The 24770-nt window shown below is 40.4% G+C and overlaps 2 protein-coding genes across 2 annotated transcripts in view; one reads left to right on the top strand and one right to left on the bottom strand.

Annotated features, from left to right (window-relative positions):
* Positions 1-1557: 1557 nt before the first annotated feature.
* On the top strand, positions 1558-7516 carry tgif1 (TGFB-induced factor homeobox 1). Its single transcript, XM_088919577.1, has 3 exons — positions 1558-1866; positions 4425-4651; positions 6082-7516. The coding sequence occupies exons 1-3, from the start codon at positions 1851-1853 to the stop codon at positions 6643-6645; spliced, it is 807 nt and encodes a 268-aa protein (XP_088775703.1). The 5' UTR covers positions 1558-1850; the 3' UTR covers positions 6646-7516.
* A 5848-nt stretch (positions 7517-13364) lies between these two features.
* The window catches only part of dlgap1a (DLG associated protein 1a), a 96134-nt gene continuing 84728 nt past the window's right edge, over positions 13365-24770 (bottom strand). The window contains exons 7-10 of the mRNA XM_088919010.1: positions 22006-22430; positions 19295-19386; positions 18447-18599; positions 13365-17433 (exon numbers count right to left, since the gene is read on the bottom strand). Of these exons, the coding sequence (XP_088775136.1) occupies positions 17218-17433; positions 18447-18599; positions 19295-19386; positions 22006-22430 (886 nt within the window). The 3' untranslated portion in view covers positions 13365-17217. The remainder of the gene's footprint in view (positions 17434-18446; positions 18600-19294; positions 19387-22005; positions 22431-24770) is intronic.

Genomic DNA, 24770 nt, shown 5'->3' with positions numbered 1-24770 from the left:
AGCAGAAGACAAAAGTGTAAGCTACAGAGAAGTGCATTTACACCTGATAACTTTACACAAAGGGAGGTGGGAGTAAGGACCAGGCTGCCCAACCATGCTGTTGAAGCCAATACCCTGGCTTCTTTCAACAAATGGCTGGATGACATCCTTGGATCATTTATCTATGGAAAAACCACATGAGCTTGCTGCGCCAAATTGCCCCATCTTGTTAGACACCACTCTCAGGTTCTTGAAATATTCGCTGGTCAGACTAGTGCAATCAAATGAGAGTTACACCTATTCGGTCAGGGGTCTGTCAGCTTCAATGGCCCTGTCTTGAAAGGTGTTTGAATATCAAAGCAGTGGTGTACACAGTCCAACCACAGCAGCAGATGACTGGAATGTGAACCTTGCAATTAACATGCTAATGCATGGGTCTGCCACACCTGAGCTGCACACAGCTGCACACAGCCCACACAAGCACACAAGCTGAAGTAACAGAAACGGGCAACTTTAACATGAATATCAGATGTCTGTGTCTAACTTCCTCAGAGGGAAGGAAAAATGGAAATTCATACATTCAACGATCTCTCTTTACTTTTCAGATATGAGTCTAATACCTTCTAGGATTTTTAAAATATCAGGTCATTTCGTACTGTCCTCTGTTCCAGACTAAAGATGTTAATTTTCCTTAACCTATCGCTACCTTTCACTAAGGCGATGAAGTTTGCTGCTGCCCTGCCTTGATCTGATTCCAGAGCAGCAAAGTCCTTTTTATAACATGGCAACAAAATCCATACACAGCACCTTAAGGATATTGAATATTAAGGTACTTCCTGCATCACTGCGTAATTACCTTTCTGCAGAAATTCATGTTTAACTGAGAAATAGTTCATGTTATCTAAAAACTAAATAAACATTACTCTCTCTTTCATATGATGCACAATTTATAGACCTCTACAGATATGCTAGACGAAGCAGATATGTTCATCAATGACGCTGGTGTTTGCTTAGCCCTAGAAACTTACCAGTAACTGGATACTTTTGTACATTTTTTATTATACTGGATTATATGACAGATGAATCATGCATACAGAAAAGATTAGCTTTTATGTCAAAGAAATAAGATAAAATATATCTTAGAAATACATACCTAGCATTGGTCTGAGGTTCAAACATTTATAGAAAAGGAAAAAATAAAATGGGCCTATTACAGCTACAACTACACTTAAAAATGTGGAAATACTACAGAGTCTCAAGATTAAATACCACAGGCACTACTACTGACTTTACAACTAATAATACCGCTTCACTGAGTCAATTTCTTGTCATTAATCATGTGTTTAACCTTTTAAAAAGACCGATTAAACATTACCTCGGCTTCTGTAAAATATTATTTAATTTCTCTTTCAGCAAGCAGCCACCTTCTTCGTAATATACTCCTTTTCAATTACAGTAGCTGATTGCCCTTAACGTACAAGCTGAGTTGGAGAAAATAAGTTTTCATTTCACTGGGTTTAGCATGCTGATGTCAGATTTTTTTTTTCCTTCGCGCTGGTGGGTGGACCCTACAGCGTTGAGTCACGCAGCTGTCAAAGATAGCTGTCACCCTGTTTAATGATCAAACACACATTGAGCAAGAAGAAAAGCCGAGGGTAACTGGAGATTTCAGGTACTTCGACAATGTGTTTTGTTTGCAACAAATGAGCACGCCGGAGAGACATTTAAGACTTCAAGAAACCAGCGCAAAAACGATTTCGCTCTCTGGATTTTCGGTGTGGTTTAACTGGAAAAGACGAACTGCGACTTTGGGATATAAAACTCTCGTATCTGCATTTCTGTTGTAACGTGAAAGGAAATTGGGGACCAGGATGAAAGCAAAAAAAGGTATGTGTCACGTTCGCAAACTGTTGGTTTTTCAAAACCCAGTTTAGTAATATTGTTATACGTAGATGTTGTGTAACCTAGACCCGCACTTTACATTTTGAAAAAGGCTTTGTATGATGTTCGAGGCGTGTGTGCCATTTTTTTTCCGCTCCAGACAAAACATGTTTTTTCCATGTGCTGGCGGGCTGTCAAAAATTGTTTGGTTTCCTTGTTCGCCTTATTTTTTACGCTAACGTAAACTGAAGTAATACAACGGACTAAACGTGTTGAAATTTATTTAAATTCACTTAGCACGTAGGAAAAAAAACCCCAAGATTTTTGTAAAACAAATAGGACTTCGTGAGACATGCTGTTTTCGTTTACAACTTAGTTTGAGACGGGTCGATTTTCATCTGTTAAATTTAAAAAAAAAGACTGAATTTCGACGACCTCAAAAGCACGCGTTTAATAAGAGAAACGCAGTTAAAGTTTTTAGTTTCCGTGTGCTCGAAACGCTAGCTTTATTACGCAGTCTTTTTTTTAAACTTTTCACTTATTCACACTCGGCTGCACTTATCCGTACACGGTCAGCGCAGTGGTTACATATTTTAACTTTCTTTCGGTTTTTTTTTTTTGTATTAGGTTTGGAAACGTGCAGACTCGTGTAACTTGTGTCTAGCTCAGCGTCTGGTAACAAAACGTTATAACCTGACCTCCTTTGTCAAGTTACTGTTTGTCTTCCTTCCTGCCTCAGGCTGGGCTTAGACATTCTTCAACCTCGTGTTACTGAGCACACAATAGAACTAGTTTCGGATCAGCCTTTTCCCTTTTGTTTTTCACCCGTGTTGCAAACGACGTAAAAAATTAAATCGGGACTCGCTGTATTTCCCCCGTAGCAGTTTTTCCCCCCCGGTAAAACCTGGGTATTTTATTTTTCAAATGTGCGGTTTGAAAGTGTGAAATGGCACAGATTGAATTGCACAGGACGCGGACGGAGACTGAGATTCTTTTGTTAAGTCCTGCAACAGGTCTTCAAGGAGCGTGAAGTTTTCTTTTAAGAAAATAAAAACAGATTTGACTCTAGGAAGATAAATCCGAAACTTTTTTGTAACATTTGTTAACCAGGGAATAATCTTTACAAAAAAAAGCATCCACTGATTTCGTGATTTTCGTCTATATGAATTAAAAACGTTTTACGTCATGGCTGCATACTTTGTGGTGCTTGTCTCGTTTTCTACCCCAATTTTAAAGATAACGTCATCGAACCATTGACAGCGATACAGCTATAAAATTACTCATTAATCCGGAGTAGTCAGACGTTTTTTAGGTTGGCCTCTTAGCGATGTGTCCTTTTATGAATTACAGTTTGACAAACCTCGACAGGACTTCATTGAAAACATGCCACGTGTGTCTCAGACATTTTCTGTTTAAAGATGTGTGTGAACATCTATCTATGTTCCTTACTGGAGTAAACGTTCAAAGCAGCTCCCTCTCCTTTTAATGTTTTGTAATGCATTTTTGGTGGATTTATTTGTTCACCAAAGGCTAACGTCGCCTGCTTCGACATTTTGGGAGGCGTTTGGGAAACTGGGCTGCAAAGAGTTAATTACACAGTTGTAACAGCTGTCAAAGAAAGTTGCCTGACAGGATAAAGGATTCAGAGCGCATTTATATAGCTGCTCTTTGGAATTTGATTAGAACTTTGCATGTCGTCTTGGCATCTCTGTATTTGTTGGGACTTTCAGAAATTAATGTATGTTCTATTAGTTGTAAGAGGAAGTTCTGAAGGGAGGGTGAGATTCAAGATTTCGGACAACTGGCTGTTCTGCAGTTTTGAACCTTCTAGGCCTATAAGCTTTGTGAGGAGGCCTTGGCAACCTGATTAATTTGTCAATCTTGTCCCTCTCTTGTGTTTTGAAAATGAGTTAAAGCACATTCAACACACACCACGTGAATTTCTAAAGAAGCTTTAGCAACCCCCCCCCCCCAAAAAAAAAACCCCAAAACAATTCCCATGAAATTGATCAATTCAAGTCTCTTTACAACAATAACTGCTTGCATTTGTATTTGTATTGACTTCACGCATAGTAAAAAAAAAGAATTTCTTACGCTTATATAGCGCTTTTCTGGACACTCCACTCAAAGCGCTTTACAGGTAATGGGGATCCCCTCCACCACCACCAGTGTGCAGCCCCACCTGGTTCACCAGTGAAGTGCACTCACATTCCTGTCCCACTACACACGGCCACTTGGTATTTTCCTGAACAAATTAGGATGATTTTTTTCTATCAAAGGATCTGTCCCAGTGGTTTTGGCCCTGAAGCCCTGAGACAGGCTTCCTGAAGTGTTGTGCGTCTGCCAGAAACGGAGGTGTGTTCTGCGTCTGTTTGGGCAGGTTTTCACTTGACACCTAGTCGCACTGGTGCGTGTGATCCCCTCTCTCCTTGTCTCCCAGCTTCGGATACAAACGTAGCTTGAGGACAGTGACTGTGGATTTTGAGCAGGTTTTTTGGGGGGATCAGCTGTCGGCCTGTCTCGGGCCCGCAGAGCGAACTGAGCCCCGTGCCTTATTTTCACAGCCATGCCATCGCTGTCCGGCAGTGAGACGGAGGACGAGGACAGCATGGACGCTCCGCTGGACTTGTCCTCCAGCACGGGGAGCGGGAAGAGGAAGAGACGGGGCAATCTTCCCAAAGAGTCGGTGCAGATCCTGAGGGAGTGGCTGTATGAGCACCGCTACAATGCCTATCCCTCCGAACAAGAGAAAGCACTTCTCTCCAAGCAAACACGCCTCTCAACACTACAAGTAAGACTCAATTACAGAGTGATATTCAGTTTTTCCAAAAAGTTGTAGTAACTAGATGGCACTGTATTGTCGCTTGAATTTCTGTCGTGCCTTTTTAAAAGCTGTGTGAATAAGCGTGCATGTGACTCAGGCATGCTCTTGAAAGGTACCTAAAATTTGCCTGTTTGCTCACTAGCTTTCAGGAACACACAGTTGACTTGTGTTGACAGAGCTGTCATTCTGTGTTTTTGTGATAAAGCCATGTATAGAAGTTCACAAACCTTCCACTTTTCAGAAAAAGAAACAAACTGTATGTTACTCAGTCCTTTGGCTGCAGAGCAGAAAAGTGGCTTGATATGTAAACAGTGTGATAAAGTCAAATTCAGATGACGTAATGCCTGGCACTGAAGATTACACAGTCAGTTGAGCAAGGAAAATTACTCACTTTCTGTGGGAGGTGCTACAGTATTCACACAGGAATTTCCCCTGCTTTTCATTACCCTGCTGCTTGTGAACAATAGTGTGACAGAGACATTTGCATGTTAAGTGTTGCGCATTTCTGAGCTATCTATTCTAAACCAAGACAGTTGCTCTTCACATTGTTTTCCCTAAGTACTGTAGGGCCTTTGAGTACTTAACCTTATCACATTTATAATTACAGATGATAGTTCAAGTAGCATTAGAACTCAATGGTTAAATTTCACACAGTGCAGCTTTGGTAGTACTTATTTAGTCTTATTATTTTATATCAGTGCATGTGTCCTGCCGACTACAGCGTCCTCCTCACATCGTTGTGCACCTGCACAAAAAAGGAAAAGTGCTGTTTCGCTCTTCCTGGTACTTTTTTTCTGCAATTTCCCTCACGGGATTAATAAAGTACTGGTGTTTCTAGGGCTGACATCTCTCTCTCTCCTTTAAAGAAAATTATTTCTGTGGTTTGGTTGCCGTTTATGCTTATAGACCACTAGTTGATAGTAGTTTCATTATTTCAATCTTTTTTTTAAATAGTTTCATTATTTAAATCTTATGCAAATACAGTAGTGACATTTAGCAGAAGGGTGATTGTCAGTAGATTAAAGTATTTAAATATCCCTTGGTCAGTATGTCCAAAATTAGGTTTTGATTACACTTACTGATTTAGACGTGCCTCATATCATAAAACTGGGATGATTGGGAAGATTTTCCTTCAGTGCTGTAACTGCTATACAGTATGTGAAGTATTGGTGGTTCAGTGTCTCTGTCAAAGTGCACTGGCTTATCCCCTTAGATTTACATCTGGAAAAGATCATCTAGTTATGTGTGAGTTGACAACAGTCCATGCTGTATAAAAGCTGTGTATTTTGGGTGTCTAATTGTCCGAAGCAAAAGTAGTTTAAAAAAGCTGTATCCGTAAAAAAAAAAGCTTTGAAGACCTTTGTTAAAACCAGGCCTCCTGACGTTGTGCTCTCTAGGTCTGTAACTGGTTCATCAATGCCCGCCGGAGACTGCTCCCAGAAATGCTGAGGAAAGACGGGAAGGACCCGAACCAGTTCACCATCTCGCGCAAGGGGAGTAAGGTTTGTGAGGCCGGTGCGACGGAGAGCTCTCTGTCCCCCAAGTCTCTCGTTTCAGAAGGCGTGGACAAGAGGTCCTTCCACCCTTCCAGCATGGATCCCGTCCTGGCTAAGAAAAGCCCGTCCCCGAAGGGCCCCTCTCCGGGGCCCGCGCTCCCCCGGCCGTCAGTAATATGCCACACTACGATCACCGCGGTGCAGGGCGGCCCTGTGCACTACTACCAGGCCATCAGCACGGACAGACCCACAGACCTGCATTCCTCGGCGGCTCCCGGCCTGCACAAGTGCCACAGCGCGGGGGCGCTGGAGGGTCACTCCAGCCCTCAGGGCGGGCTTTTCAACACTCCTCCCCCCACCCCCCCGGACCTGACGCAGGACTTCAGTGGCTTTCAGCTGCTGGTGGATGTTGCACTGAAACGGGCGGCGGAGATGGAACTGCAGGCCAAACAGCTCGTGTCTTAAGCGTCAACTGGATTGTCCGAACTGAACTACGCCGCGGACGGGCCGCCTTGGAGACCACGCCTGCTCGTTTTCCATTTCGGTGGACTCATCCAGTCACATTGGGGACCTGGTGGACAGTGTTGTGACGCCTTGTTTACTTTTGTTATTTTCTTGCTTAAACAGAGGACCAAAAAACAAGGCAGACTGCAGCTTTCTTACAATCCCTTATTCTGAGACGGGAGTCTCCTGAACATAAATGGTTTGTTTGTTATTATAAAATCAAGTCTCAGCGGGACTCTTCGTTTTCCAGTTGTGTTTTTTTTTTGCAAACAAGTTTGCAATACTTCTGCCTTGTTCATTTGCACATTAGGGCCAAAAAGGTCATTTCCCTGTCTTAATTTGTACCTTTTTTTGATATAAAAGATGAGCTTAGTCACTACTGTAGTTTAAGAGGTTCTTTGTTTCGTGTTATAAATAAGTATAGTTTTTTTACTTTTGAAAGAGAGGTCATTTTTGTTCAGTTATTTGTTAGCTTTTCTCACTGATAGGGGGCATTTAAACTTTACTTTTGTAGCAGTTCCACATTTATCTGAGCCATGATACTGAGTAGAAATGGCCAGTAACTTTGCTGAGGGAACATGCGCTAGAAGGTGCCTTGTGTCACGTTAGTGGGACCTGTATCATACGCGTGAACTGGAAATACAACACTACGCTAGTTAGAATTCAAGACTTTTTTTATATCACCGCTAAAAACTGTTAGATGAAAATTAAATTACGCTGTGCATCAATAATGTGAGAAGACACCCTATTATGTGATTTCTTACTTTCATACTGTGCAATGTTTGTGGCAAATTTTGGTCACTTTGTTTCAATAAAGATTGTTTTGTACAAATACTTTGGTACTCGGATGAATAACGCACAGTCTGGCAATTTTGCCGCAATACGTCATTATCCTAATATAAACATTATCTTGTTTTTAGAGGAGTATGGAGGATGAGGTTTGTAACAGATAGCTGTTGTTGAAGAAACAAAAGTGTATTGCACAACTTAATTCAGCTTGACCGAAACCTAGACCTAGAAATTTTTACTTGGATCTTTAGAATTGAAACATTTAGTACACCCCAAGACAGACAAAAGTCCTATGATTTGCATTTTTTTGTTCCAAAGGTCTCAATTTTAATTGGTATCTTAAAGTTTAAACCTGAAGTATTTCCAAGATTTAAAAATCTTGGAAAAAGAGTTTAAGAGCTAAAATTTTATATAGTCCAATATTTTGTGAAATATATATAGGTTAGCATGTAAGCAACAACACTATTTTTTTCATTCAGACACAGGTGAATCGCTAAACTTTTTAAATGACCTGTAGTTAATGGTATTCTAAAGGAACGCAGATGAAATTAAAGGATTACTTAACCAGCAATGAGAGTAGGTATCCCGGATTGTGCTGCTTACATCAGTTTGTAAATGTTTTGGCCCTGCAATAAAAAAAACACTTGAGAGCAAGAAAGATGTGATGTATAGAGTGCTGGTGACGTTAAAGGAATAAGTATGCCCAGATTCCTAATGTATTGGTCTTTTAAGATATATGATTTAATAGCACTTAAGAGATTTTACTACTGTGATGAGGACTGCTCACCATACCCCAGGAAAGAAGTGCTTGAAATGGTACCGGACTTGCTAGTTTTATTTAGGATTCCTTTTGAAATTGCCCTCTCTGTAAATGAATCTAAGCAGGGATGAAACTCTGAAGGGTCTGTATGGTACGAGTATCGATAACCAAGGTAGATGGAAAAGTCATATTTTTGATTTAAGCTGACAACATAAAAGCATACTTAAAATGTTTTTTTAAGCCATTGGCCTCAAACGATTCACTTCAAATACTAGTGTTCTTGGCAGGGATCCTGAGAAAATATAGAGCTTTCCTTTAACTGGTGCAAAATGCAAACTCTGTTATTGTTATTCTTGACACTCATTATCGGGGGCAGAGGTGGCACGGTGGTTAGGGGGTTTGTATGCTCTCTCTGCGTTTGTGGGATCCCTTTCTGCACCCCCTTGTTGCCGAGTGGCGTCCCGCAGGGGGTGCCAGTGGTTTGTCCTGCGCTGGTGTTCCCAGTCCTGGTCCTGCTGGTTTCCATTCCAGCCCACCTTCAGTACATAAGTGAAGCCTTGATCTCAGAAGTGGCTTCACTGGAATATTTACCTTTTCTTCCCTGGCACAAGTTTTGAGATTTTATTTCACTTGCAAAATACAACCGCTGAAGCTCCATGTTGAAGAGCCTGGGAGGCAACAGTCCGAGTCAATGTTAGGAAGTCAGTGGTGGCTTTGATTGCGTAACTGAGGGCTCGGCTGGAACAGAAACCGGCAGGCGTGTTGGTCACCAGCACCAGGACTGGGAACAGATTGCTCTGGATTGCTCTGGAGTCTGCATGTGTTTCCTCCTGCAGAATGTGAATGTGTGCTGTGTTGGGGTTCATGGTATCATGGGGGAATGGGATTCATTTGTGCACCCTGACCTCGATGAGTGCCTGTCTGACAGCGGGGTGTTGCTAACTGCTGAAAAGATTCAGGCCTCCTCCCCTTTACCCCAGCCACCAGCACCTCCAGACAAAGACTGGCTGCTCAGACTGTCAGGATAAAGCATCCAAAACGGATGTCTCCTTTTAACCATTTGAGAGATAGCAAGCCCAGCACAGCAACGTGCATGAAACAAATAATTGCTAAAGTAAAGTTAATTAGGCTGCCGTCAGTAAAACAACCCCTTGCACATAAAGTAACATACAGTATATTACTATTCATACTGTACGTGAAGATGGAGGCTGACTAATACAAAGCTGTTACAGAGGGTCACCATGATCTGTCGCCTTGAAATTTGTCATTTTGTACATGTTTGTCAGCAGTTAATTAAGGAAAGTAAATGAATTATATGTCACACACATCCTCACTTACGTTGCTTCCAGATTGCCAAAAGTCAGTGATGTAGGCCGGGCAGCCTGGATGCGTTTCTGTAGGCGCTGTAGTGGTGCCAGCAGAAGTCACACCACACTCCTCTGCGTCTTCCTGCTCACTGTCTGTAAATTTTGAAGTGCACATGCGTCATCTTATCAATGTAATTGTGTAAACCTTCAAACATGACTGGGAAATCATGTGTTTGTATAACGTGATGTGCTATTTGTGAGCAGCGATGCGTTAGTGAGATTCTTGCTGTGAAAAGACACCTCCACCATCAAGCAGCTGCTGACAGGGATAGCCCTTCCTGGATTACTTTTCAGCAGATCCATTTACAAACTAGGAATAATAACACACTTGTCTGCTGTTTTTCTATTTCTCATGGATGATAGCTATAATTATATGTACATGCATTGGCAACGTACATATATGAAGCTTATTACTGTGCATTATTTGTTATGCATATTATTTCCCCTTTATACGGTAAATTGTTTTGCTATAAGTTGCAGTACTTAAGAACATAATCTGGACTTGTAAAGGGTACCCGCCACATCTGCAACCATAGCGTTTATTCACTATTTCAGGAAATTATATGTGTAAGCACCCTCTTGATTTAGGATGTCTCAGTGTGTATCTTATTTTTTGCATCGTCGCAAAGCAACGAAGGCGTTTTCTTGCATTTTCTTAAATGGAAAGCAAAGCAAGGAGCTGTGGTGTGTTTTTGTACTGTTGTGCGTCTCACCCAGGTGTGTCATTCTCTGAATGGCCTGTCAGAGCTGCAGTTGCTGACAGTGATGGCCCTGCTTGTACCATTTCTTTTTACCGGCGAAAACAAGAGGTTTCAGGTTCCATTCTAAGCTTTTCATTGCATGCTCCCCATCAACATGTTGCAAAGTAATTTTCAGCAAGGCATTTTCACAATTTCATCATGCTTAGCAAGTGTGCTTAAGTAGCCCATGAACAAACGTGTGGGCCACAGGATGCCAGGATGGTTTCTGCTTATGCCCGAGATCATCTGATTTCTAAAGTAAATGAAGTAAAGTTTTAAAAGGGATAAAAAAATGTGCCCTGAAATTTGAGGGGCTTATCTAGGCTTAATGGGAATAAAATCATTTTGTTCTGAAATTATTGGTTGTGCTGACATCCTCAGCCTCATTTAAAGCACATGCAGATTCCATCACAAAATCCTATTATTAGGATTATTAAAAAAAAAGTAAACTATTGACATTTTGCACCGGCTAATATCTGGAAGATTTATGAGTGCGTTTGCAGAAATTACCTGACAAGACCAGTGACTATTGGGAAGCTGTGCCAGTTCCCTTTCCTTTACTTGTGTAAGTATGTATACACAAACCAATAGTGAATCTCGACTCTGCAATGCACATTTATTTGAACTGTCAGATGTGTGGAGGAATAGTTCAGGAGGCAGGGAATTCATGTCATGGAGACCATCGTGACATGATCATCATCATGCTCCTGTCTCTGTGGGGCCACCCAGACAACATACTGGACTTGCATATGGGTGGCTTTTTACACTCTCTAAAGTATCAAGGGCTCTCTCTAATTCTAATGAATATCGGTTGTACTTGATGAGCTCTGCATGGAAGTGCATGGAAAAAAAATTGCCATGTTTTTAAAACTGTTTACTGCCCTTTTTTTAAAAACTATATGAGTTGAAACTATGTAAGTGCATTTCAATCTGTGTGCAGGAGGCACGTCTTTACCCAAAGGGAGGTGGGAGTATGGAACTAGCTCGCCAGCCATGTTGTCAAAGCCGATACCCTGGCTTCTTTCAAAGATCCCTGCACCAGTTAACTCCTAACTACCAACAAAGCTTGATGGGCCAAAAACTGTCTCTCATTTCTGGCCTTTTTGTAGTGCTCTGATGATTCCCATCACTTGTGCTGCTGGCCAATGAGACTTCATGTCAGTGGCCACAGGTCCAGGTTTCTAGGAAGTGGAACTACAGTGTGGGTGGAATAGTGTTGTCTGTTGTGAGTCCCGGTGATTGCTTTAAGTTTGCTGTGCATGGGATCAGCTGCCTGCTGGTTTCTGGCAAATGTTCCTAGGCTCATCTCGCAGTGGCTGTATTTTGCATCTTTTTGTTGCTGCTCTTTTGCCTCCATCTAGATCATGGGTTTCCAGGTCATGGTTAGACATTCTGGAGTGTGGCAGTTGTTACAGTTCAGAAGAGCATTGTTTTTGCTGAGCGCTGGGCATTCTGGGAAATGCCAAAGGGCAGTGGCTATATGGTATTCGGTATTAGAGTTGTTCTGTCATTAACAAGTGAATATGCGCTGTTCGTCACATCTCTTTGAAGTCTGTGTTTGCTTTTTACTTTCTTAGGATTTGACCTATGTCATTGTTATTCAGAATGCTTAATGGAGGGGTCTTTTCTGTCTCTGGGTCTGATCTTATGTGCTTACACAACCATTCTCTATCTCAACCGTTCTATATCCCAGATGCCAGGTTACAGGCTGTCATTGTCACCCTCATCTCTTTGGTTAGCTTTGCTTAATACGATATCCGTTTTCTATAAGAAAGCTTTGCGATAATAATAACAACAATACTAATGCAGTTTTATCTCTGAGTGCATTACAGCAATCCCAAAACACTGTACACAAGCACAGCAATCATCTCTGAAAAAAAGAGTCAAGTGAATTATTGGAAATCACACTGATGAAACGTAGGGATTTAAGCAAGTTTGAAAAATGTCTTCTACTACTGCCTCTAGACTTGGGCAGTGAGTTCCACAGATGAGGTGCTATTCATGAGAAGGCTCAGTCACTCATCAGATCTCAGATTAAGAACTGATTTGTAATCTCTTCTTATATAATACGTCTTTAAGATAACCTGTCACTCAACAGAAGGAAATCATTTGGTCCATCTAGCCTACTAAGTATGGTATAATTACAAAGATTTTGTAACATTGAGTGCCTTATATAGGAGAGCTTTAAAGTCCAATGTAAATTTTACTGGTCACTGGAGTTATATTCTGATGCAGAGTACTTCTAATTTGCTCTCGAACCACAGAATTCTGGGCAAGTCGGGTATTGCAGTTTTTTCTGTCCCAGGGTAGAAAGAGCCGCCTGAATAAGCAATAAATTATCACATGATGTCATATTTTAGTCCAGCATAAAAAACAAGATTATCATCATTTATTATATATTGATATTATCATATATATATATATAAGTTGTCACAGTGATTAGGTTTGCTGCCTTGCAGCACTGGAGCCCTGGGTTCAATTCTGGATCTGGGTGATGTCTGCATAGTTTGCGTGTTCTCCCTGTGTTTATGTGGGTTTCCTCCCACAGTCCAAAGACATACTAGTAGGCTAACTGGCTTCAGGGAAAATTGACCCTGATGGGAATATGTTTGTGTCTGTGTGTGCCCTGTGATGGACTGGCATATTGACGAGGGTGTACCGTTGCTTGTTGGGATAGGCTCTTGTGAATTGGAAGCAGTGGTTGGAAATGGATGGTCATGTATATTATTATGGTTATATTTGTTTATTTCCAGAATGGTACTTTAAAAGCAAAATGCTTTAAAAAAAACCAACAACCTGAGAGTGGATTTGAATGAGACATCAGTTTTTTTTTTCCTGAAAAAAAAGATGTTAGCCACTATGAAAAAAAAAACACTAGGCAAAATGTAACGATTATCTCTGAATAAAATGAAACTCAGTTACCACATAAGTAAAGGCATTAAAGAAGCTCTTTAATGCAGTCCTTTTCATCCACATGCAATCACATTAACATTAATAGTAATAATAATGATACAAAATGTATAATTGTTTAGTAGTTTATTTTTTACATCTGGGAAACATTCATATATTTACAGATATTCCTTCATAATGGTTTGGTCAATCCATACATAAACTATTTCCAGTCTCTTCTGAAAATCACATAGCATATCAAAGCAAAATCCTTGTTTTAGCAACTCACTGTTTCTTACATTCTTCAGAACTGTCACCCCCTTCAGGACAAACTGAAATCAATCAGGGAATACTGGTTTGCTAACTTACATTCAAACTGTATATATAAAATAAAATACATAATTAAACCATACAATACTGAACAAATGAAATCCTATCCTACTTCGCTGAAGAAAAATAAAGGTGAATCGTTCTTAATTTCCTTTTCTTTACAAAAAGCATAAAAACAAAACAAATGAGATTGTAATTGAAGTAAACAAGTGTAATGTTAGTGCATTATCTCAGTTTATTTCACTTGCCTCTCGCAAAACTAATTTGCCCAAGTTATGAAAAAGAAATACTTTAATCCACTAACACAACACAGTGTTAAAATGGACTTCTGTAAATCGGCAGGCATTGAATTTTTAATTATTATAGAAAATACAAAATTGGGCAGATACTTCAATTATACAGCTGGTAGCCCCACTATAACTAAAACTTAGATTAATATACAGTTAAGTATCATAGGGAGCTTTAGTACCCAAAAATTTAAAAGACATGTTCAGTAAGTCAGTTACTGGAAAGTCTAGGAACATGCTACCAAAATGCGTTATTCACTGTAGTACTTGTCAAAAAGTATTTTTTGTAAAACTCTTTCACTTGCCTTAGAACACCATCTGATAGCTTGTCAACAAATCTTTGCCCAGTGAGATTTACTGCAAGATAGCAAAATGACTGTTTTATATCCTGACTGTTAAGGCAAAAGATGGGTCTCAGTAAGGTCTCCATATAAGCTTAATATTTTGCTGATGGGCAGAACATTTCAAAATGAGTTGTGACCTTTTTTTAAAATAAAAACTAATGTAAAAAAAAAAACCTCTATACATTTAAAGAGGGACGAGGTTCTCCTCCCTCTCACCCTGAGTCTTGGTTGTGCTCAACTGCTACATTATAAATTAAGGCAAATAGATATGATGACTACCTTTTTATATACCGGAGAGAAATGTCTCTGTCTCTACATTGTGAAAGTTTTTTTTGCATTGTATTTTTTTTCTTTGGGCAACTTGAAGCTATAGTTAATTCTGATGTTGTCATGTGTTCCCTTTGTAGAGAATGGACTGCCTATGTTTCTAAGCGGCTGTATAATCAGATGGTTGCACCTATATGCTAGAGGTCAAGTCCGAAACAGCATTTGGAGTTCCTGTTCATTAACTTGTTTAAACAAATCATCAAACAATTCAAAGATATAAAATATGAAAAAAAGTTGCTGTAAGAAATTAGATACAGAAATATGTTTGTGCGTAGAATGGAATAAACCATTATTAATCTTACTGCGACCCATCTTATGTGCATTCACTTAAAAAAAAGCACTATCAATTGATCTCTTAGAGAGAACTGAAAGATGATAATGCCTGTATCCTGGAAGCTTTAATACTCGTCAAGTTAATTTTATCACATCTTTCAATTGTAATGCATTACTTTCTTGTTCTTCTCTTGGCACACAGACAAGTTTTTAGTAGCATGGTACTTATCGGGATCGGCTTCTGAGCCAGCTGTGAGTTCAAGTAATGGCAGCTTTTTTAACTGTACATTTATCATTATCAATCCTTTGCAAACCTGCTAGCAGCTCATATAGTATTGCAATAAATACTGACTCTTATTCCCTGTACAAAATACCTGACAATCAGGTTAATTCTGCACACAAAGGAAAGTCCTTCAAGGAATCAGGAGTTACAATAAAACATGGATTTAAGGGCAGACAAAATAAATGCAGTTTTTTCAGGAGAGACTGAGAATCAATTGGAAGGTTCTTCAGTTTTGAAACCAGGGAACAATAAAAAAGAAACACAATTGAATTGAGCATATTTATTTTGTCTGTCTAAACAAAAACAAAACATAAAAACCAAAAATAATTTCCAGGTAAATGCAGAGCAACAGTGCACATAAAATTGAACTGGTACAAAAAACATAAATAAAAATAGATCAGATCTCCTAAAATAATGATGAAAATTCGTTTCTACATGCTCTGGGGTATACCTTTTTCTATTTGATTTTCCTACATACATTAATTTAAAATAAATACACGTGGGTCTGGATTTTCTATAATACAGTATGTCTTTGAGGCTACTTCATTACATCCAAAAAATAGGTCAATATCAACCTTGAAAATTAGGAAGCACTTGAAAGACACACACTCACACACACACACACACACACACACACACACTCACACACATAAATACACGCGTACTTAACACCACGCCTGTTTTCTGGGAGATCCGGATTTAGCTCCACTGGCTTTGCCCCAACTCTTCCTGAGAGTTAATACTAACACAGCCCACCATGCACAAGGCAGGAGAGGATGAGTAACACTGTCTTCTTGATGCACCAGGCTAGCCCCGGGCCATATATCACAAAGGCCTTCTGCTGAAGAAGGTTCAATAAGAGAGTTCAATAATATTTTGAGCCACTGTACTACCTACTGGAAAGACTTTGTTTAAAAAGTTAAATAAACCAGTTTGTGTTAAATGTTTTGATGACTCTTCAGAGTCCCGTATAGATGATCAATAAACATGTCAGTTAGGAGCCTCTTCCCAAGTCCTCAGCTGAACCAAAAGTAGCAAAAGTTTTGATGAATGAAGAATTACAACTTGTAGAGGGCCTGCCATCATCTTTGTAATTACCGATTATAAACACTTACAACAACAAGCGTGCTCATGATTAACAAAACATAGCTACAGACAAGTGAAATGATCGTGTTAATGCAAATCATTGATAATGTACATGGAACCCTTAATCTAAGGTGTTATCTTGTACAGTTTCTTGTCTCCTTGCTTTATAATGCAGGTTTCAAAAGGTACAGTAGCACACCTTCCTCTCTTTCTACTCTTGAGAATGATGACAACCTTGAAGAAAGAGCTTCAGCTGAACGTTTCAGGAAAGCAAGTGAGTCTGATGTCTTCACGTTTTCATGAATTAACGCACAGCGGCTTGTTGTTCCCTTTCCACCTTTGCCCAAGAATGCCCATTCAGTTTTTGCGTTTCAGACACCGCTTATTCAGGTACAAAGATATGACTAAACAAAAGAAAATGAATTTCCAGCTGCTCTTAAATTTCCTAGTTTCTACAAAATTGCTAAATTCAATTACCAGAGCAGAATCCAGTACCAACCTCCGGCTGCCCGAAAAAGGGATATTTTGGCTTTTGCCTTACTGTTGCTCACAAAGACATCATACAGCGTACTCAAGTTAACAGGAGTACCGCAGGGTAATTATTATAGCATTATAGAGATACTGCATCTGTTCAATACTGCATCTGCTGCACTTAGCTTTGTTTTGTAACACTTTCTTTTCTACGGCTGTTCTCAAGAGCAAGGTCAAGAAATAAAAAAAAAATGTGCACAGCAGCTATGGTACATTAGATATGTGGCTAAGCTATATTGGTTAGGAAGTTAGGAAACTAAGAAGTAGGTTCACAAAACAGTTTTCTGGGAGTCGGGAGAACAGCTACATCACATAGGTGGAAACAAACCTGATCATAACTCTTAGTGATCAGAGAGAGAGAGAAAATGAAAAAGAAATACGACTGGCTTTATTGTGTTTCCGCCCCCACGCCCCCCGCAGAAGGGGGGATAGAGGAGTGATTGGATTACAAGCACCCTGTCCTTGACCTGCATGTGTGTGTGTCTGTGTGTCGGTGTCTGTGTAGGGAGGGGGTGTTGCAGGGCGGTTCATAGCCGGGTCTGAGCCTCGGGGATGTAGATTTCGATGCTGTCCGCGCTCTCGGTGGCGGAGTTCTGCCGCACGGACGCGGCGCGCTTCGCGGCCATCAGCCTCTTCCGGGCCTCCTGCCGCTGCTTCTCTGTGCTCTCCAGGGACCGGTCTCTCGCCAGGGGAGGGTGACCTTTCGGGGGTTTCTTTGGCACAGGAGGAGGCATCTTTCTCTCCTGGACAGGGACGAGAATCATTCCGTTAGCCGCTCGGAGGCCAGAGCGCTCTCAGGCGCCACCCGCGCCGGTAAGGTGAAGTCTAAAGACCACCCGCGCCGGTAAGGGGAAGTCTAAAGACCACCTGCGCCGGTAAGGTGAAGTCTAAAGACCACCCGCGCTGGTAAGGTGAAGTCTAAAGACCACCCGCGCCGGTAAGGTGAAGTCTAAAGACCACCCGTGCCGCAAAGTGCCCAACTGCATTTGACAGGACTGGCCCCGGGAGGCCAGGCCGATGGCGAGTGCCACGTGGGACGCCCTCTTAAAACTGGCTCACCGTCAACAAAACAAACAAAATAAAAAGATTTCAGGAAATGAAATGCAAAACAGACAGAATTTACCTTATCTGGTTGTTTCGAAGTCATGAAAGTAGTGCGTCTGACAAACGTTTAGAGAAAATAAGAAAAACAATGGTTCAAAATTAACACAAAGCGAAATAATAATAAAATAATGAAGAAAGGAAGAAGGGTGGACAGCAGAACTTTTATAGAGAAGACAACCTGTTCCACGGACAGTACTTCATGGGAAACATTAAAGCACGTATGATCGCTCATTGAGATACAGTATTACCGCCCATGTGGCATTTGATATTGGCACAGTTTTACAGTGTTGACTGATTTAGGATTCATTTTTTTCCTACAGTAGATGTTCAAAATGAAGCAGGCATCTTTTAGGGACGACAAAGTAGTGAGAGCAATTCAGAAACAGATAAATGAGAGCTTATCAAGGAGCCATGCAGTGTAGTCCATCCTGGAGTTTTACATGGAAGACTGAAGACTGTAATCTAGGAGCATTTCCTCTGTGGTTTGCCTGATCAGTAACTCCTCACAGTTTTTTGGAATTATCTACTTGTCAGAGGTGTTGCATAAATACTTTATAGAGATCCCACACTATTTTCCCGCAGTGTGCTGCCGACATGGAGCAGACAGTGGGCGGGTTAGGACGGGCCACTGCTCAGGGTTCAGCTGCGTCACCTTTCGTTCTGGGGGATCCAGGGGTTTCCAGTTGTTTGCCTTGAGCTGGTGCAGTTCGTCAAACTTCAGGCTGATGTTCTCGATGGAGAGCTGCAGCATGTCCCAGAATCCTGCGAGGTCCTGCGATATGGGTCGCGGGTGTGCGTGGGGGTTCTGTAAACAGCAGCATGGAAGTCACGACGTTTGTGAATTTTATTTTGAAAAAACTGCGCTTATTTGATTTCTGACAGGTAGATAGTAGATAAGAAATGAAACACATAGAATACACGTTACGATATTGCAGTACAATCCGAAAAATCACTCTGATACCTACTGTTTACCTTGCCTATAGTCATTTAAAAAGTGGTACCTGGGTATAGAGGAACGCTTTCACATGTAACCAAAGTAAAACAGATAAAGGCACAATAAAAGGTACTATTTTGAAAGTCTGTTCCCCCACCTTAAACAACTGTAATCTTTAACTTCTGTCTCTTGCAGAGGAATGAACAAATTGTTATAATACTTTATTCAAATGTTGCTGCATGATGGCTTAATAATCCCTTCATAACTGCTACACAAGATGCATACTGTACATAATGCTTTACAGGGACATGCACAAATGACAAAATGTGCATTAGAGGTCATTACATTTGTTTTTGCATGACGTACAGTATGGCACTTGGTACGATGAAATGCTAAAATGACCTTCATGACCTCTTACGCACGCTGTGTCATTTGCGCATGTGCCCATAAAGCAATATGTACAGTATGTGATTAAAACATCTTGTGTCGCTGTAATTATGAAGCCATCATGCAGCAACATACAGATAAAGTTTAACCGTGATAAAGTTAATGTCAACAATTTTTACCAGGTTTTCTTCACAGAGCTCCCTGAACTGCTGGAATTTCTGAGACATCAGCAGCTGGGCACTCCCCACAGCACTCCGGATTTTCCCCAGGACTGAATCAAACAGACATGAATTATTAGTGCACCTTCACGGAATCAATGTTGTGAATTGTCATTTCACAGAAAAAGTATGCAGTACATGAAGTAAATTGCATTAAGAGCAAACTCCTTTTCTTTTGTATCGTTGAGTGATTTCCTCCACATTATAAGTGACAAATTCTAGGGTGAAAACTAACAAAATACACTTCATCATTCTGTGTGCTGGGGTAACAACATCTCTGTCTGGGGAAGCAGACATCCTGCTTACAAAGAGTAATACATTTTAGCCTTTCTACTACCAACTAAAAGACACACTTTTTGAACAATAAAGAGATGGGCAAGTTTTCCAAGCTGCTTTTCCACACTCTTATTATTGGAAACTTATTTACAATAAGAATATACAATGAGACTATCAACTGCACAAAAGTAATGTAATATTGGGAGCCAGCTCATTTGTAATGCCACATTTTACACATAAGGATACGCCGGTCAATATCCTGTTTCTTTTTTTCCCCCAAAAGAAGCTGACCGAAAGGAAAAAAAAAATGTTGCTGCAGACTATAGAAATCACAGCAGCAGGATGTGACATCGGCACATATCTCAGGCTGCAAAACGTAAACAGGACTTTTGTCAGTTGGACAGCGTGCAGCTCCTGAATGAGGAAGGACTGGATCGGTTAGACTGAGTGCCAGAATGGATGTTACAGTAGCTTTCCATCAAGAATAAGGCCAACAAAACCCGTGTGCCAGCTACTTCGACTGTGGCATTACAACCTTTCACAAACGTAAAACAAGGCTGTTTGGGCTTGTTGCTGGCAAGGCGAAAGAACCTCCTGCTCCCCGCTCACTGCAGCAGCTTGACACGTGTATAGAGCTGGTAAAAACAGTGATAGCTTACAGATCTGTTTCGAAATAGACTTCCTATAAATAGCCCCAGAACAGGAACAACAACAGTGATTAAACGTAGCCTGACTGTGGAGTTTGCTCATGTAGAAAACACAGTGGAGACTGAAGACACTTTGAAGGTGAGAGGATGCCATCCGCACATCGAGAGGACGGGGACAAGTGGGGTGGAACGATAAGAAATCACTGGCTCAATAAACTGGGTTTCATTATCAGAGGAGAGAAGAACATCCAGTAACGAGCCGAATTCCACTGTGTGGTGAACTAGATGACCCCCCGGAGCATAAGACGGGTTATGTCAGTACTAGACGGCTGAGACTTTCTTTTATTTTTAGAGAACAGACTGTTTAACTCATGCATTTTAAATCAAAGCTGCATTTGTGTTTCGGCAAATGCAAACACTGAAAGGAGCTGTTTCATTCACCATGTGTGCGTATTAGAATTATGTTAATAAAGGATCAAGCCGAAGGAAAGCAAAACGTTTTCTACTGTTCAGCCTGGAACTAAGCTCTACGTGTTTCTTTGGAGCCCAGACGCTGACAAAGCTCTCCGCTCACACCTGTAAAAGTTTCTCACTCTTCTTATGCTAGTTCGAGATCGTGACTTGCCTTCAGAGACGAAAAACGTGTCAAGATCCAAATTTACAATAAACAGTACTTGGTAACAGAGGTTCAATTAGTGTTTTGTTACTGTGACCTTGCACCTCCTGGTTTCTTTATGCTGGATTTCTGGATTGGCGCAAGGAAATAAATGACATTTTGAAGAATTGTGGCATGTTAAAGTACTGATACTTGATATTACACACAAGGGCATTTCTGAAGCAGGTTTACAATAAATCAGCTGCCAGCTCAGTTTGGTGCATTAGTTTAATTTTTTGTTTTTAATTTTGTTGTAAAAATGAAAGAGAATTAAACTCAAACCATTTGTTCTCACAGAGGAGAATAAAGTGGTTATGCTGTTGTCTAATTCTATATCTATCAAAATGCACTGATAACCTGTTAAAACATTAAGAATCAGCTTGCCGTCCTTTAAAACACAATTCCTTTAACTTTCTAAAATACTGTACACATACATACAACTGCCAGCAGCAAATTCAAAAGGCTCATTAAGAGGAGCTGAGTGATGAAGACCAGTATTCAGAGTGCTCAGGGGACTATTATGTATCATGAAGACAGATGTTCATTCAACTAACACCCTGATAATAAAAATTCTTGGTATGCCTACTGAACTGCTGAATGAGGATAATAGAACAACAAAGCTTTGTGACTTTTCACCACAAAATATATTTGTATGTTTGCTTGCATTACTGTGCAACACAGAGAGAGGTGGAGCTCACACTAGCAATCTGTAATTTCATTAGTGCGCAAAAGATGAAGGTTTGCTTGAAAAGGTATGTTTTGTTTTTCTGCATCTTTTTCATAGCTTACCCACTCGCCATTAATAGTAAACAGCTCTTCAATACTGAAGGGCTCAAAGCAGCTTTAATGCCGCCTTTACATCTCCCGACACTCCCATCATGTATCTCTCTGTACGTCTGTATTTCGATTTCTTCCGGCTTAATGTCTGTGTCCTTAAACTTGAAAGATGAGCGGCCTAAATTATGATCAGCTTCTTCACGAAGACGGAGCAGAGATGAGTAACCGGGAAGACAAGGACCCTCTCTGCATCAAGGCATCAACTGTCTCCCGACTGTCAACGGCATGGACCAGTACAACACCGCCAGCTCACTTACTGTCATCAGGCAGCTCGTTCTCCTGCTCGTCCTGCTCCATCTGCTGACACCAGCCTTCCATTCGGTCCGTCTCGGCCTGCAGCAGCTTCAGAAACCAGCGCCCGTCCCTGTGGCACACGGACCTCTGCACCACCTCCATGGGGTCTTCGGTCACACTGTCGATCCAGGGGTCCGGGGGTGGAAGGATGGAGGGGTCGAAGCCCACATCGAAGTCGTCGTCCGCGGCGCAGGCGTGATAGTGGTTCCCCGAGCCCTGGATGCTGACCGTGGAAGTGCTGGCGTCGCGGGAGAACTGCCTGGACACCGAGCCGGAGGACGGCACGTCGGTCTCTGGCGATTCTGCCGAGCCGTACAAGACCTCGTGGGTATCCAGATCGGCCTGCACAGCCGTCGTCACGCTATTGGACCTCGTGAACCTTCGGAAGCTGCAAAACGCGGGCAAGCAGATATTACAGACAAGCAATTAAAAAAAAATCTGTTTTACAGTAAGTTGGGATTCTGTTGTCTTAAAGCAGCGCAGCTTCAGATGTTCCTTTGCAAACAGGATACTGAAGAGTTTCCCTTTAAACGAGGTAGCAGTAGGTGTCTGCATGAAAAGTAAGTTTCTTGGGAAACACAAAGCTTCATAGTTCTCTTTGATGAGTTATAAGGCCGCCTTTAAAAATACTAAATAATGAAGCCGATTTGAGGAACCTTTGTACCTTTAACTATTGTTTTCTTGAAGTCTGAAATTAAGAAACTCAGTACTGCAAACATCAGAGTAAAGAGGAAGTTTAAGATTGTTTTTTTTAGTTAAATACATTTTCATTACCCTTTAAAAACCCACTAATAGCTTTAAAGTGCAGCAACTGACAGCTCAGCGCTAACAAGAAAAGCTCAGACACCATAAAGAAATCCTACTGTCCATTCTAACCACTCCTACATTGATAAAAATAACAATGCTTAAAAAATCTCAACCATATAACATCAGATCATTCCACTCTGAGGGCACCTTGAAACCTGAGAGACTATTACCAAACCCATAGTTTGGAAAGTTCACTCTTCATCCAGCTGAAAAATATCTTTGTACTTCTAAAAAGAAGCTGATTATTTAAAGATCTTAATTTAAATACAATATTTAGACATGAATCTCACAAACTGTAAAATGATGAGCAAAGAAGGTTCTAATTCTTCTTTGAACTAGTTTGAAGCGCTGTGAGTATATAAAGTTGAAGGTAATTAGAAAATAAAATAAAGAACAAAATTAACGAGCGCATCCAGAAAACCCATTTCAAAGCCAGGTTTTTGAGGATGCCTTTCAAGAGGGTGTGTTCAAATTTAGAAACATCTAATAATTCTCCACAGAAGACAGCGCTCCGCCATCGGTACAACTGATGTGTGTTGTGTTAAAAAAGACAGTATTGACAGCAGCATTGAATCACTGAAATCTCTGAGTTGCCTGGAGTGGTCTCTGCCGATGATAGATCTCAATGGCAGAAGTGAGAAGAGAAACTTAAGCAGAGCAAGATAATGTCAACAGAATGAAATCTTATCACTTTGCCAAAGGAGCTCTTGGCATTGTGGTCTCTGCATCCTCCTGGGACAAATGGTTTATAATCCTTTAGCAAGTGAAGTGTTTCACATCTTCCTGCCTGCTCACCGCAGAATGATTTCATTCACCGAGATTTCACTGCCTCTTAGGAAACAAGGGCATGTATAAAAATCCATTTGTAGATTTCACTTATTATGCTGTTTTTTCCTATTTGTTTTCACTTACATTAAGAATCTGTAAAACGGCATATTTCTGACTTATGAAACAACACACAAAAGTATTTCAATAACTAGTTCAAGCAGGCAGCTGCTTCAGCATGTGTAGACTGTCTCACACCTGAAGAAGGCACCACAGCCGAAATGTTGTGTTTCTTTTCTTCTCTTTTCAGCATGGAATTTTCAGCATTACTTGTTCCTTTTCAATAACTAGCACCATTTCCAGCTTCTGCTTAATGTTTTTTATTAGAAATATAAAACCTTAAATTTAGAAATACAATACAACTAATAAGGAAGAAATGTGATTTCCCTGTTTATACTGTTTTTCAGTCAGACATTTTACATGACATTCCTAAGTGTAACTGAGCAGTACTGCTTTTAGAAAAAAACATGCATTAAATAGTACTATAAATTTCCTATTAAAGAATGAATATATATTGACAGAAAAAACGCTAATTCGTTTTTTCCCCTCTTTACTGTCAGTTATAATTCTATAATTGTGTTTTACTGTGAAGCAATTTGTATTTATGATCAGGAGACTAATATGAATGACAAGTACAGTACAATATCCTTTTTATTTTTGACTAATTTAATCCATATATTTGATCACATCAGAACAAAAACATACTCTTGTAAATATATGGGGACACATTCATTTTAAGTACATTTCAGAGTGTAAAAGTAATTATTTGTATACTAATTGATAGGCTTTGCTGAGTTCTTGTCTATTGTTGGAATGTTCTGGGTGAGATCTGAAACATTCAAAACAACGTTCTTCATCATGTAAAATGCATGCTTAAAGGATTGGACTGAACTTGATAGGACTGGGTATATGATTTGGTTTATTGCCATGCTGAAACGCCAACCAATAAATATGGAAGCATTTTCCATAAGCGGACAGAATACTTCTAAAATGAAAAGAATAAAACCACATAAGTTTCATTACATGTTTGTTCGGCACTTACAAACATACCAATATATGTGGTCATTATTACATATTAATATATTAAATATTATAT

This window comes from Atractosteus spatula, chromosome 6 (genome assembly GCF_055471065.1).
Source record: "Atractosteus spatula isolate fAtrSpa1 chromosome 6, fAtrSpa1.hap1, whole genome shotgun sequence".
NCBI classification, from domain to species: Eukaryota; Metazoa; Chordata; class Actinopteri; order Semionotiformes; family Lepisosteidae; genus Atractosteus; species Atractosteus spatula.
This window is presented reverse-complemented; position numbering and strand designations above follow the sequence as displayed.